At 46.2% G+C, this 12602-nt stretch overlaps 1 protein-coding gene across 2 annotated transcripts in view; it reads left to right on the top strand.

Annotated features, from left to right (window-relative positions):
* The window catches only part of Prkcb (protein kinase C beta), a 336312-nt gene that overhangs the window by 303235 nt on the left and 20475 nt on the right, over positions 1–12602 (top strand). For both annotated transcript variants that reach the window (XM_006980349.4, XM_006980350.4), the window contains exon 16: positions 2247–2387. In XM_006980349.4, coding sequence (XP_006980411.1) covers positions 2247–2387 — 141 coding nt within the window. The remainder of the gene's footprint in view (positions 1–2246; positions 2388–12602) is intronic.

The following is a 12602-nucleotide window of genomic DNA, read 5'->3' on the forward strand; positions in this document are numbered from 1 at the left end:
CCACAGAAACATCGTTGGTGTTGGTGGTGTTGTTATCAGGGCTGAGACTGCCTGGACTATTGGTTCTCAACCTGTGGGTCATGGCCCCCTTGGGGTCACCTAAGACCATTGGAAAACCCAGATATTTATATTATTATTATTCATAACAGTAGCAAAATTGCAGTTATGAAGTAGCAATGAAAATAATTTTATGGTTGGGGGTCACCACAACACAAGGAACTGTATTAAGGGGTCACAGCACTAGGAAGGTTGAGAACCACTGCTCCAGACTTTCTTTCTACCCATCTAAACCTTACATAAATTCCAAGGCTTGAGTCTGTTTGCTCGTCCTCCATCACCTTTTCCCAACCAAGCCAGACCACAGATTTCTCTGGTAAAACCACTTTCAGCGTGTATAAAGTGAGGACACGACCACTCCAAGGTAAGGTTGAGGAGAAGGTTTTTAGTGTAGATGTGAGGGTGAGCATAGCCAGAGGCATGGAGAAGAGCCCAGAGAAGGCAGAGATACATGTACACTGGACATGGCCAGCAGACTAAACCAGGAGTGAGAGGAGAGAGTGGGGGAGAGCGAGAGAGGAATGAGTGTGGACAAAGGTGACCAGGAGAGGGGGGCCAAAGACCCCATGGCCCAAATGGCCGGAATCAGAAGCCGGGAGAAGGGAAGCCTGTGAGCTGGAGAAGTTCAGGGTAGTGGGCAGGGTTGAGAAGAGTCACAGGTACTGAGGGAGTCTGGAGGCCAACTAGTGCTTTGTATGCTAAGAGGCCTCAGTTAGCCATTGTCCTTTTGGCCCTGACACAGAGATCTCCCCCTCTCCTTCCCTCTCTCCTCCCTCCTCTCTCCCCTCCTCTCTCCTTCTCCCCCTCTCTCTGCCACACTTGATACAGGATCTCCTTGTATCCTTTGATACAAGCTGGCCTTGGGCCTCTCCAATCCTCCTGTCTCAGTCTATGAACCGCTGGGATCACACGCATACACCATAATGCCTGGCTCCTATTTCTCTTAAAAGCCCAAATGTTGGAGGCAGGCTGAAGTGGGGCTGGCTCCCACCTGTCACTCTGTAAGTCCTTGTTGATGCTTGAGCTCTCTCAATGGTATCAGTTGCCACCGTGCCATTTCAAGTGGGAAAAGGAACAGACTCCTGTCACTGGTGACTCTGACAGTCTGACAGTGGTGTCACGCCTGTACTAAAGAAGGACCCGAGAACGTTGAATTTGTGCTAGTTTTGCTCCCTGGAAAGCGTGTGCCTGTGGCTGTGGGGCCTCTTGGACGCAGGAGTCAAGTCAAATGTTCAGAATGAATGGCTGGGTTCCCTCTTCGCCCACAGTCACGCAGTCATGGGCAAAACCAGAGGCACTTGGTATCAGCCAGCTCTGCAGTCCACGCCTTCCCTTGTTTCCGTGCCCCATTCTGGGTCATTTCCCTGGTCTTTTTGACTCACTGACTCCCCCCGTCTTTCTCTCATCTGTTCACTTGCTGGCATCTTGAGATCAGAGACCCTGGCATGCGGCTTCAGGTTCATCGCTAAGAGGAAGCCTGGCTGCTTTCATCTCAGAGCGCCTATTCATCCTGTTATTTAACACTGCCTCACAGACACAAAGATGGAGAGTTTTGATAATTAAGTCATTTCAGCGGAACACCAAAGAAACCTCAGCGGAGTGGAGGGTTCTGTGTGATATGGTGAAAATGAGCTGGGCTAGATTTTGACTATTTAATGAGCTTTCTGAAAGTAATTACTTGAAACGTGGGTCCATTTGACTAATATTTTCCTTTTGTTTTCTTGCTTTCTTCCTTTCTTTTTTCATCTCCTGAGTACTTTGCTGAGAAATGCAAATGGCATCTGAATGAATACATCCTTCGAGTTGGGCAAATGTCAGTGTTTCTTAGGACAGGAGGAAGGGGGTTTGAAGATGTAGATACTGTCCCCATTCGGTGCACCAGTAATCACATAAAACTCACTCTTGAACCCAAACAGAGCCTGTGACATTTTTAATGTGAAGTTCCAGGCCACATTGGAGCTTTGAATTGATTAGCCAGGTGGGATTTTGCTCTGGGATAGGCATCATTTTCAGGCTTCTCTCTCATAGAGACCTGGCTAAGAAACTGTCCCTGGGATGAAACCCCAACAGTAAAACCGGTTGATATTCTGCCTCGTGCTCCCTCTCCTCGGTCATTGGAACAATCGTTTCTCAGCAGCTCCCACTTGCTGGCCTGAAATCTATTCAGTGTTTTTTTCTCTCTCTTTTAGCTAATGACCAAACACCCAGGCAAGCGCCTGGGTTGTGGGCCTGAAGGGGAACGAGACATTAAAGAACATGCGTTTTTCCGGTATATTGACTGGGAGAAACTCGAACGCAAGGAGATTCAGCCACCATATAAACCCAAAGCTGTAAGTAAACCCCCTCTCTGGCTGCCTGGTCCTCAGGCACAACCTGCTCCTGGTTTTGCGGGTGCATGCTCTGCATGCTTTCTGAGGTGTGGACATCAGTGCATCCACTTGAATATGTCTGTAGGTGCCTTCCTCCCCGGGGGGTTCCGAGTCACTGGACACCTGCATGGAGGTTTCTATTGCAAAGGCAGGGCCTCTGTAAATGATGGGAAAGACAATTGATATGGAGGTTTCTGTTGTTGTTGTTGCTGCTGCTTTGATTCAATTACTGTAACTGTTTGAGGTGACACTTTGGGGGGGGGGGGTTCTTAGGTGAGCGGAGTCCAGACTTATTTCAGAATTGTGATACAGAATCTAATTTTGCCCTCCTTCCTCCCTCAGTTCAACTGTGTCATTTTCTCTTCAGACTGACATTGAAAAGGTCATGTTGTTTATCTCAATGGTATTTAAACTGAATTCTGAAACATAGGGTACCACCTCTGGTTTGGTGGCTGAGAGCAATTCACCAGCCAGCCCTTTCCCCAGGTGAAGGAGAAGGAAGCAGAAGTTGAGACTCCTGGCCCACAGATCGCTGGGAGGCTGGGGTATAGACTAGGCTTTCATACGCTTGTACTGTCAGAATAAACACTTCCCATTCCCCTATAGTCCACGGGAGAAGTCTGCTACTCCAAAGACCCAGTAGGGTTCTTGCTAGTTTCTGGGGTGGGAGGGTGGGCATTTGCCCCTGTATGAATAAAGACTGTGAGTCCATGGGGTGGATGTTTCTTTGTTAATGTTAAGTGCAGCCCCAACCTGGTGACTTTATTATGTGTTGTGAAACTCCTGAGTAAGGCTGAAAAGCGAGCATAAACATTGTCATTGAAACCTGAAGTTGTAAGGGTCTCCATGAAGAAGGTGATAATGATAGTTATTTCAATGTGATAATTGCTAATTTCTTGAGCATTTATTATGTGCTAGGTGCCATGTTAAGCCCTTCACATACAGCATCTAATTAAACCCTCACAACTGCCTAGAAGGTGGGGGCTGTTGTTCCAGGATGTGGGAGAAGAAACTCACGGAGGCTAAGTGCTCTGACCACAGCCACCTAACTGCTGTGGTAAGGGATGAAGGGAGAACCGTGTCCTGGACAGTCTACCTCCACTGGAAGCTTTCTAGAATGTCTAGGGAAAAGGGACAAGAAAATCTCCCAGGTAGTTTTCACAACTGCCCTGTAGCGCTGCCCTGTCTCTTTGCTCCAGATGTCTGGAACCGCAGCTCTGCAGCACTCCTGCTGAGCCTCTTTCGGAATGCATCTGGGTGCTGAGAAGCCAGCTCCAGTGGAAGCAGCCAGTTCCATGTCGGGACTTTTCTCCATTGTTGAATATTCTAAATTAACACCTAATCAATCTTCCCTAAATGTCCAGACTCACCCTCTCTAGACCCTCTGGAAACTTGTGGGCTTATATTTGGAATTCCCACATCCTGACTAAACCCCTCCTGAAAGCACACCCATGTGACATTATTTCTGAGTATCATATCATTTACCTTAAAACAATGACGCAGACCAGAGCATGGCATTTCTAATGGTATCTGACCAGCAGATGCTGTCTCCTGACTATTTTAGAGATGGTAAAAGCAGTCAAGTGCTCTCTGACCTACTTATTTTTCATCCTCTGTAGCGTAGCAAGATGATGGTCTCTGCATCGGAGGATCATTATGATACACAAAAGCACTTGGGATAAGCCTGGTACATGACAGGTTCTCAAGGAGAGTTCATTATAGTGGTCAGTGATGTCAAGGAGTAGTTAGTATCTTGGGTTTAGGATCTTTGCGGGGCAAGTTAATGGTACTATTCCTTAAAGGTAGCTTCTGTGCTCAGTCCTGGGGTGAAAATAGGACCACATGTCCATGGCAGTACAGATGCCTTTTCTGAACCCTTTGCAAATAAGTCAAAGGTGACTTGGAAGGAATGAGCAGACTCTTTGTTCAGGAAACTGGTGATTCAGGGGAAAGGCAGCAACGTGTGTGTGTGTGTGTGTGTGTGTGTGTGTGTGTGTGTGTGTGTGTGTGTGTGTGTGTTATGTGTACAAGTGTGTGTGTGCATATTTGTGTACAAAAGGTATGCATGTTCATGTGGAGGTCTGCACCTGGCTACTGGACTCTTCTTTGATTGCTTCCCACATTATTCACTGTGGTAGGGTCTCCCAGTTAAAGCCAGATCACTCATAGACCTGGTCTGGCTAGCCAGGTTGTTGTGAGGACCTTGTCTTAGCCTCCTGAGATCTGGAATTACAGGTGGACTGCCAAACACACCCAGCATTTGAATGACTTCAGGAGAACCATGTCCATTACTACTGAACCCACTGAACGTGTCAGAGCTTCAGACCAGTGGTTTTCAAATGATGGTCCCTGGGCCAGCACTGACAGCATTGATCAGAACCATGTTCAAACTAAATGGCTAGGACCCAACCCTAGACACCCTGAATCAGGAAGTCCGGTAGCAGAGTTTGATGCTGTGGGTCCAGGAAGCCCTGCAGGGACTCTGAGGTGTACACTAGGCTAAGTATCACTCAGGCAGGGAAGAGAGGCAGAAGCCAGAGGAAGGTGGCAGAGAGAACAGCTAGTTACAAGAGAGACTGGCTCTCTGCCATTTGGGGGTGGGTGGTGACTTCTGGCATACATCACAGACGCAGTTTCAGGCACGTCAAAGAAAGAAGGAAGGCTATGGTGTACGGTAGAAGGATGGAAGGCCAAGGGAGAGAGCTGAGGCTCAGCAAGGCCCAGGCTTCACGCTCCCATTAGAAGCTGGGGACCAGGACTTCTTAGCTGAAATCTCACAATTTCTTCATAATTGACAACAAATGTTTAAACATTAAACAGAGTTCAGGGCAAATAAAAACACATCCATGGCCCACATGTGGCCCGTGGACTGCCAGTTCGTAACCTCTGTGAGTGTTGATAGGTCAAGTCAGGGTGACATTTAGCTGGTTCTTGTTAGTACTATTTGTGAGCAGTTAAGAGTTCATTCTGACTGGGATGGTATGTGTGACTATTTCTGCTAATGGTCACAGGCTGGAGAGATAGCTCATGTGGTAAAATGCTTGCCACATAACCATGAAGACCTAAGTTCCATCCTCAGATCTCTCTCTCTCTCTCTCTCTCTCTCTCTCTCTCTCTCTCTCTCTCTCTCTCTCACACACACACACACACACACACACACACACACACACACACACACACACACACGCGCACACACACACAAAGCCAGTGCAGTGGTTCATACTCAGTCCTGGGGAGGTAGAGACAGGGGGTCTCTAAGGCTTGCAGACAAACCAGACTAGCTGAGCTGAAGAGTTCCAGGACAATGAGATACGCTGTCTCAGAAAACAAATTGGATGACTCCTGCAGAATGACACCAGAGATTATCCTTTGGCTTACACACACACTTGTGCGTACATGCGTACCTGTACACACACACACACACACACACACACACACACACACACACACACACACACACGGCATGCATGGGTATGTACATGAACATCTAGTCTGTGTCTGGCTCCCAGACGACAGGAAAAAGTAGCTGTCTTTATCATTAATCATACCAGTACCATCAATTATTAAGTTATTAATTAACATCAATAATTCTTCTTACATTAATTATGTAATTGAATAATTATGTGTAACAGTCAACAAGAGCCTTCAACTGTTTTACCTTGGTATTATTTCTAACCACACAATATCTTGAGTCCCCTCATGTGGGTTTAATAATGTCTTTCAAAATAGAATAACCAGTCTAGGGCATATGTTTCCAGATAGTTTATCACCAGCCCTAAAGGGAAAGGGATCCACCTTAATCTCCCCAGATAGATTTAGAAAAAAAATTGTTCCACAGTACCTGTGGGGCATTGGTTTGAGGATACAAAAACCCATGGAGACTCAAGTCTCTTATATGAACTAGGCAGTATTTAAATGAAACCTATGCATATCCTACTTTAAATCACTTCTAGATTAGTTATTATATATAATAGAAGTAAATGATATATAAATAGTTGTTATTCTTTATCATTCAGAGAGTGTACTAGTTTACTTTCTACAGCTGTGATAAAACACCACGACCAAGGACATTTATAAAAGAGAAGAGTTTATTTGGGCTTATGGTTCCAGAAGGATAAGAGTCCAAAATGGCTGCAAGCAGCTGGCATGGCAACTGGAGCAAAAGCTGAGGGCTCCCATCTTGAACAGCAAACATGAAACAGAGAGAGTGAACTGAGAATGGTACATGACTTTGAAACCTCAAAGAAGGCCCCACCCCCAGCGACACGCCCCCTTCAGCAAGGCCACACCTCCTGAACCTACCCAAACAGTTCCACCAACCAGAGGCCACACATTCAAACCTCTGAGCCTATAGGGCACATTCTCATTCAAACCACCACAGAAAGTGAGTTCTCTGTGTGTCCATGCATTTGATGACTATGCAGCACTTTATCCTTCTATTTCTAAATTATTTTGGGCTGTGGAGACCAGACTGGCCTTGAAGTCATGATCTTTCAGCCTCAGCTTCCCAAACGCTGGGATTGCAGGCACATGAGGTTGCATCCAGCTCTAAAAATCATGAGCCACAATTATCTGAAGTGTGTGTGTGTGTGTGTGTGTGTGTGTGTGTGTGTGTGTGTGTACGTGTGTGTGTGTGTGTGTGTGTGTGTGAGAGAGAGAGAGAGAGAGAGAGAGAGAGAGAGAGAGAGAGCTTATGCATACATATACACAGAGGGCTGACAACAATAACAAACGCATAGTCCACCCATTTTGATTCTTCCTGCTCATGTTCCTCTTATATTGCAAATCCAGGTTTTATTGTCTCACCCCCCACCCCAGGATCTGTGCTTCCTCATCCTTCTTATCTGCTTGTCATCTCTGAAATGCCTGTGGCAAGTGTGCAGGGTTCCATGTGCCTTGTGGGATATTAAAAGCCATGTGTGTACCTGTCAACGTGCCTGATTTATGCATGCTATTAAGTGAGTTCAGGGAGGGAAAACACAAGGGGCAGAAGCAGAGGACTGTATTCAAACATCAGTGCAGGGTGCTATTATGGGTGGTTCATTAAAATCACTTTAATGGGTTTTGTTTGTTCTCAGTGCTATCTTTTACTGTAGCAAGGAGCAGTTTGGCAGTGCATTGTTTGGAACTATACTGAAAGATACTAGGCTTGTTGTATTGTCATAAGGTATACAATAATGGTGTGTGTGTGTGTGTGTGTGTGTGTGTGTGTGTGTGTGTGTGTGTGCTCCTATGGGATGAGGCACACGTACTCATGGACGTGGCATCTGGTGGTCAACATTGCCTACCTCTTGCCCACTCCACCTTATTCTTTTGAGACAGCATCTCTCATTCCATCTGTAGTTCAATGATTTATGTAGGCTGGCTGGTCCAGCAAGCTCCCTGGAATCTCCTATCCTCCCCATTCCTCATCACTAGGATTACAGATTAAAAACACCAAGCCGGGCTGTTTTTACATGGGTGCTGGAGAATGGAACTCAAGTCCTCCTGCTTGTGTGGCAAGCTGTTGACTGACTGAGTCATCTCCCCACCTCCATACAACAGTGTCTTTAATGTGTATCTGGTCACAGTAATCTCTTGCTTGCAACCCCCTACCAGCTTTCTGGTACCTCATGATAATACTATTGGTCTTTGGAACATGTGTCTTTTGAGTCTTTCCAGGTCCAGCTGTTCCTCCCACAGTCTGGGCTCCTAGCTCCAAGGACCAGCACTCCTGGGTTTCTTTTATTTCCTTAACATCCAGCCTTTTCTTTCTTTGCCAGCTTTACCTATGGGAAACCATTGCCTAGGATGCCCAGAGCCCTTCCCATGCTTCTCTCCCTCCCTCCTGGAGGCTAGGTGTTGCCTCATTTAATCCAAAGAACATCACCTCCTCAGGGAGGCTCCTCTTGATTCCTGAGTTGGGACCTGCTTCCAGCCTGTTCACAAACTCATCCCATGTTCTTGCAATTGTTTGCTCAATTTAACATCTGTCGTTTCGACTAGACTGTGGTTGTGGCTTTTCAATGTCAGAGTCAATGCCTAGCTTAAGTTTTAGCACATAATAGGTGCTGGAAAATTTTTACTGAATAAATGAATAAATGAATGAATGGCCATAAAACGGGATGCTGTAACACACCATGTTATGGGGCATAAAGGATTCTTTAGAGCTGTGTATTAGCATGAAAGATGTTTTTCTTATGTACAGCAGGGTGTCTCCGATAAATTGGTTGTTGTGTAAGTTACTATCGTATTTATAAAGGACTGTAATTTCCCTGCTGCACCGCAAGCTGTCATGGCTCCTTTCGGCTGCACAGTGTGCACAGGGAGTGGATGCTACAGAAGGATCTGAAGGTGTGGTGCATTATTCCCTTGGTACTCCATGGAGAGGGCTGCAGATGGCTGCTGTTTGTCCTTGCACAGGTGGTCCAGTGCATTAGCCTGTCAATGCTCCTTTTCCGTGCATGCACACGTCGCCTGGAAGTCTGGTGCAAACAGAGAGTCTGATCCAAACTGCTGAGGGTGGAGCCCAAGATTTTGCATTCCACACAAGTTCCCTGTTGCTAGACCAGAAGGCGAAGGAGGGAACCATGTATGCAGCGAGGACTGGGGCATGAATAAGGTGTTAGAAACACATGTAAGAGCTGTAAGACAGCTTGCTGGGGATGTCTGATGCATATCAGAGTGTAGGCATCTGAGCTCAGTGAGTAAGGAGAAAAACCAGAGAGGCTATGGGAGGGAGAGGTGGTGCTGAGCACTATAAGATCTTTGGCTTTTAATGCAACGTGTGAGCAGAGAAATAATGACCTAACACTAGGCTTTAAAAGAATCATCCTGGCTAATGAGGGGACAAAAGTGTAAAATTGAGGAGAGCAGCTGTGGAGGCTCTGTCAATAATCCAGGCAGGAGGCTGTGAGAACATGGGCAGGATGGAGCCAATTGAGAGCCGTTAGAGGGATGCTCACTTCTGCATCCCCAGCCCCTCTACCGTTCCTGGTGTCTTGTAGGCAACTCAGTACCTGTTGTGGCTTGGAAGACAGGTGAACAGGAATCCCCTCAGATCACACAATTGTTCTTTAAGTATGAAGCCCAGCAGCCCAGGGTTTGGTCCCAGTGGAAGAAGTGTGATCCAAGGGAGTCACTCTCAGGAGAGTGCTTGCTGCTCGGAGCACAGCTGGCAGGGCACAGAGTAGGTTGTGGCGGCACTGTAAGTCGTATTCCTTCTGTCAGTGAGAGGATGCAGTGGTCTAGGCAAGTGTTGGTGCTGAGAGCTACGGCCAGGGCAGCCCTGTGCCTGGCAGATGCAGCTCAGAATTTTGCTGTGCAATAGCAGAAGGTGCTTCAAGGCTGTGCCTTCTCGGGCATTTGTGTTTCACTGTGAAATGGTACACTCATGTCATGGTATGAGAAATGCAAGCGCACCATGGTGGATCTGAAATGCCTGTTTGAGATTTTCATGAGGTTCCCATGTTATGACGAAGTCCTGGCACCCTGCCTCTGAGAGGCTCCCAGGAATGTCCTAATGCTCCAGCTGCCCCACTGAGATGACCTTGGGGTCAGTTTATGCAGGCATCAGTGTAGAAGCAGCTGTCTGAAGGGCACAGGGAAGGGAAGGCAGGCACAGGACATCTGTTTCATAAAGTTCACGGAGTCTTAAGTGCTAGCATGTGTCCTGCACTTGTCCTGCTCATCAGTGTGGCTGAATTAGTTCCTGAAAATAGGAGCAGTCCGATCATGAATTCTCTCTGAGAAGTAAATATCAAGATCACCTTTCAGCTGGTCCTGTTGGCACAGGCACATGATCCCAACTACTCAGAAGGCTTAGACTGGAGGATCACAAGTTCAAGATCTGCCTGGTTGGAATGAAGTTGGGCTAGTGTGATGCAGGGAGACCCTGTCTCAAAAGAAAAAATAAAGAAGACCACTAACTATTAAGTTCCATGATAGTGTTTGCCTAGCATGAAAGAGACCCTGAATTCAGTCTCCAGTACCAAAGCAGATCATCTTCCTCTACCTCCTTGCATTGACTTGTGAACAACCATCCAGCTTGGTCCCTCCTTCCTCCCTCTCCAGCTTGCATGTTGGGCCTTCCACCTCTTCTGCAGGCTGACTCCTGTCATTCCTGCCCTTGTTACTCATTCTTATCTTTACTGCCATCATCTTAAGACATTTCCATACCAGGAGAGCCTAGAACTCTTTCAAGACATAAGGCTCCTTGCATAGTCCTTTGGCCCCTTTGAGTTCTGTGCCAAAATTTGTACATAAATGGCTGGGTCTGGGAAGATGGCTTAGTGGGTAGAGAGCTTGCTGCAGAAGCATGAGGACTTGAATTCAAATCTCTAGAGTCCACTTATGAGTTGAGTGTATCGGTCACAATGGCATGTGTTTGTAAAGATGGGAGACAGAGACAAGAAATCCCAGAAGCCCGTGTCAACTATCCTGGTCTACACAGCTGTGAACAAGGAGACCCTGCCTAAAATCCAAAATAAGGTGGACATCAAGGACCAACCCTGGAGATAGTCTTCTGACCTCCATATATGGATTACAGCACATGTACGCCCACACTCACACACATGAATGTATACACACACAGACATGCGTGCATACACACACACACACACACACACACACACACACACACACACACAAACATGCATTTGTCCATATCCTTTGAGAGTCCAAAGGCGCCACTGCTTCAGGAAGAGCTCCTGCCCACAGGACTTGCTTTCTCGGTGGCTCTGTCACTTGAAAGCATTGTTTACTGAGTCAAAAGCTTCAGTGCCCCTTAATGAGCTGCAGCTCTGTTCGTGTGACATTCTCCTCCAAACCCAATTGCCCTTTATACTGTATGAGCAAGTGTCTCTGTGTGCGTGTGGCGGAAGGTGCGTTTGATGTCCTGACATTTCTGAATTGAAGCCAGAAAGTGTAACCTTTGTGTGTTTGCTATTCAGACTCCAAACTCAAGGCTTAAGGGAGGGATCTAACTTCTACTCAGTATGATTTATTTAAGCACTGAACTTAACTCCAACTTAACCCCCTCCCAAGTACCAAATACTCAAGAGAACAATAGCTATTTGAACAGTGTGACTTAAAGTAATTCTCATAAAACCCATATTGTTCAAACACATTAGAAAATGTATTGAGTTCTTGCCTGTGCTGGACACTGTCCTGAGCGTCTTTCAGGTGTCACCTCATGTCATTGTCACAATAGCTCTTTGACATAGGTGTTGTTCTCACCATGTTACAGATGATGGAGGGAAGCTTGGAAAAGTTAAAAATCTGCTCACAATCTAGCAGTAGAGCGTAGCAGAGCCAGGACTTGAACTTTGAACTCTGCACTGCCTAGAATCCTTGGAAAGATTATCGGGTGAATTTGGAGCACTGGGTAGGGTCTGGGATCGTGCTAAGGGAATGACAACTAATGGTGTTTATTACATAATAGGGAAAGCCTGAGAATTCTTACAGTTCAAATTATTTAATATTTATTTTGAACTACTGTAACAAATAAGTAGTATATTCACACCTTTTGCAGTTCACTGGCAGAATTGGAAAATATGTAAATTTCCTACTTCTGAAAGCTTGGGTTTTCAGTCTAACAGAGACAGTGGACATGGACTTAGAGCAGGGTAGGGCAGCATCCTAATGGAGGATCCAGGGTTAGCCTCTGGAAAGAGGAGATTCTTCCATAGTACACACTGGAGGTTCTATGTACACATCTGTGGTGCAGAGTCTGCAGAGATCACAACAAAAATACTAGAGTGTGTTCATATACTAGTCAACAGGTAACCCAGAGTCATCTAGAGAGCCCGAGATCTGTCTTTGTATCTCTCTTCCCATCTTCTCCCTGACCCCATGCAGAGTCCTTTTAAATTAAAGATCAAATGAGGTTCCCTTCAGATATTTGGAATTTTAGCAGGTGCCTGGGCCAAGTGAAATTCCAAAATCACATGCTAAGTGTGTGACTTTGAGCTGACTCCTGGAAGGGAAGTCAGCAATTGAACTGAAATGATGGATGGGATGCTTCATGCTCAGAGAGATCATGGAACTGTTAGGATGTGTCTGGCAATAATTAGTGGAACACAATAGAAGTCAAGGATTGAAGGATTGCCTTGGAAGGGGAAATTCAACTCCAACCAATGAACAGAGGGCCAGAGGTTTGTCTAAGTGACTCATTCAGGGAATATGACAGAGCTAAGA

Source organism: Peromyscus maniculatus, chromosome 1 (genome assembly GCF_049852395.1).
Source record: "Peromyscus maniculatus bairdii isolate BWxNUB_F1_BW_parent chromosome 1, HU_Pman_BW_mat_3.1, whole genome shotgun sequence".
NCBI lineage: Eukaryota > Metazoa > Chordata > Mammalia > Rodentia > Cricetidae > Peromyscus > Peromyscus maniculatus.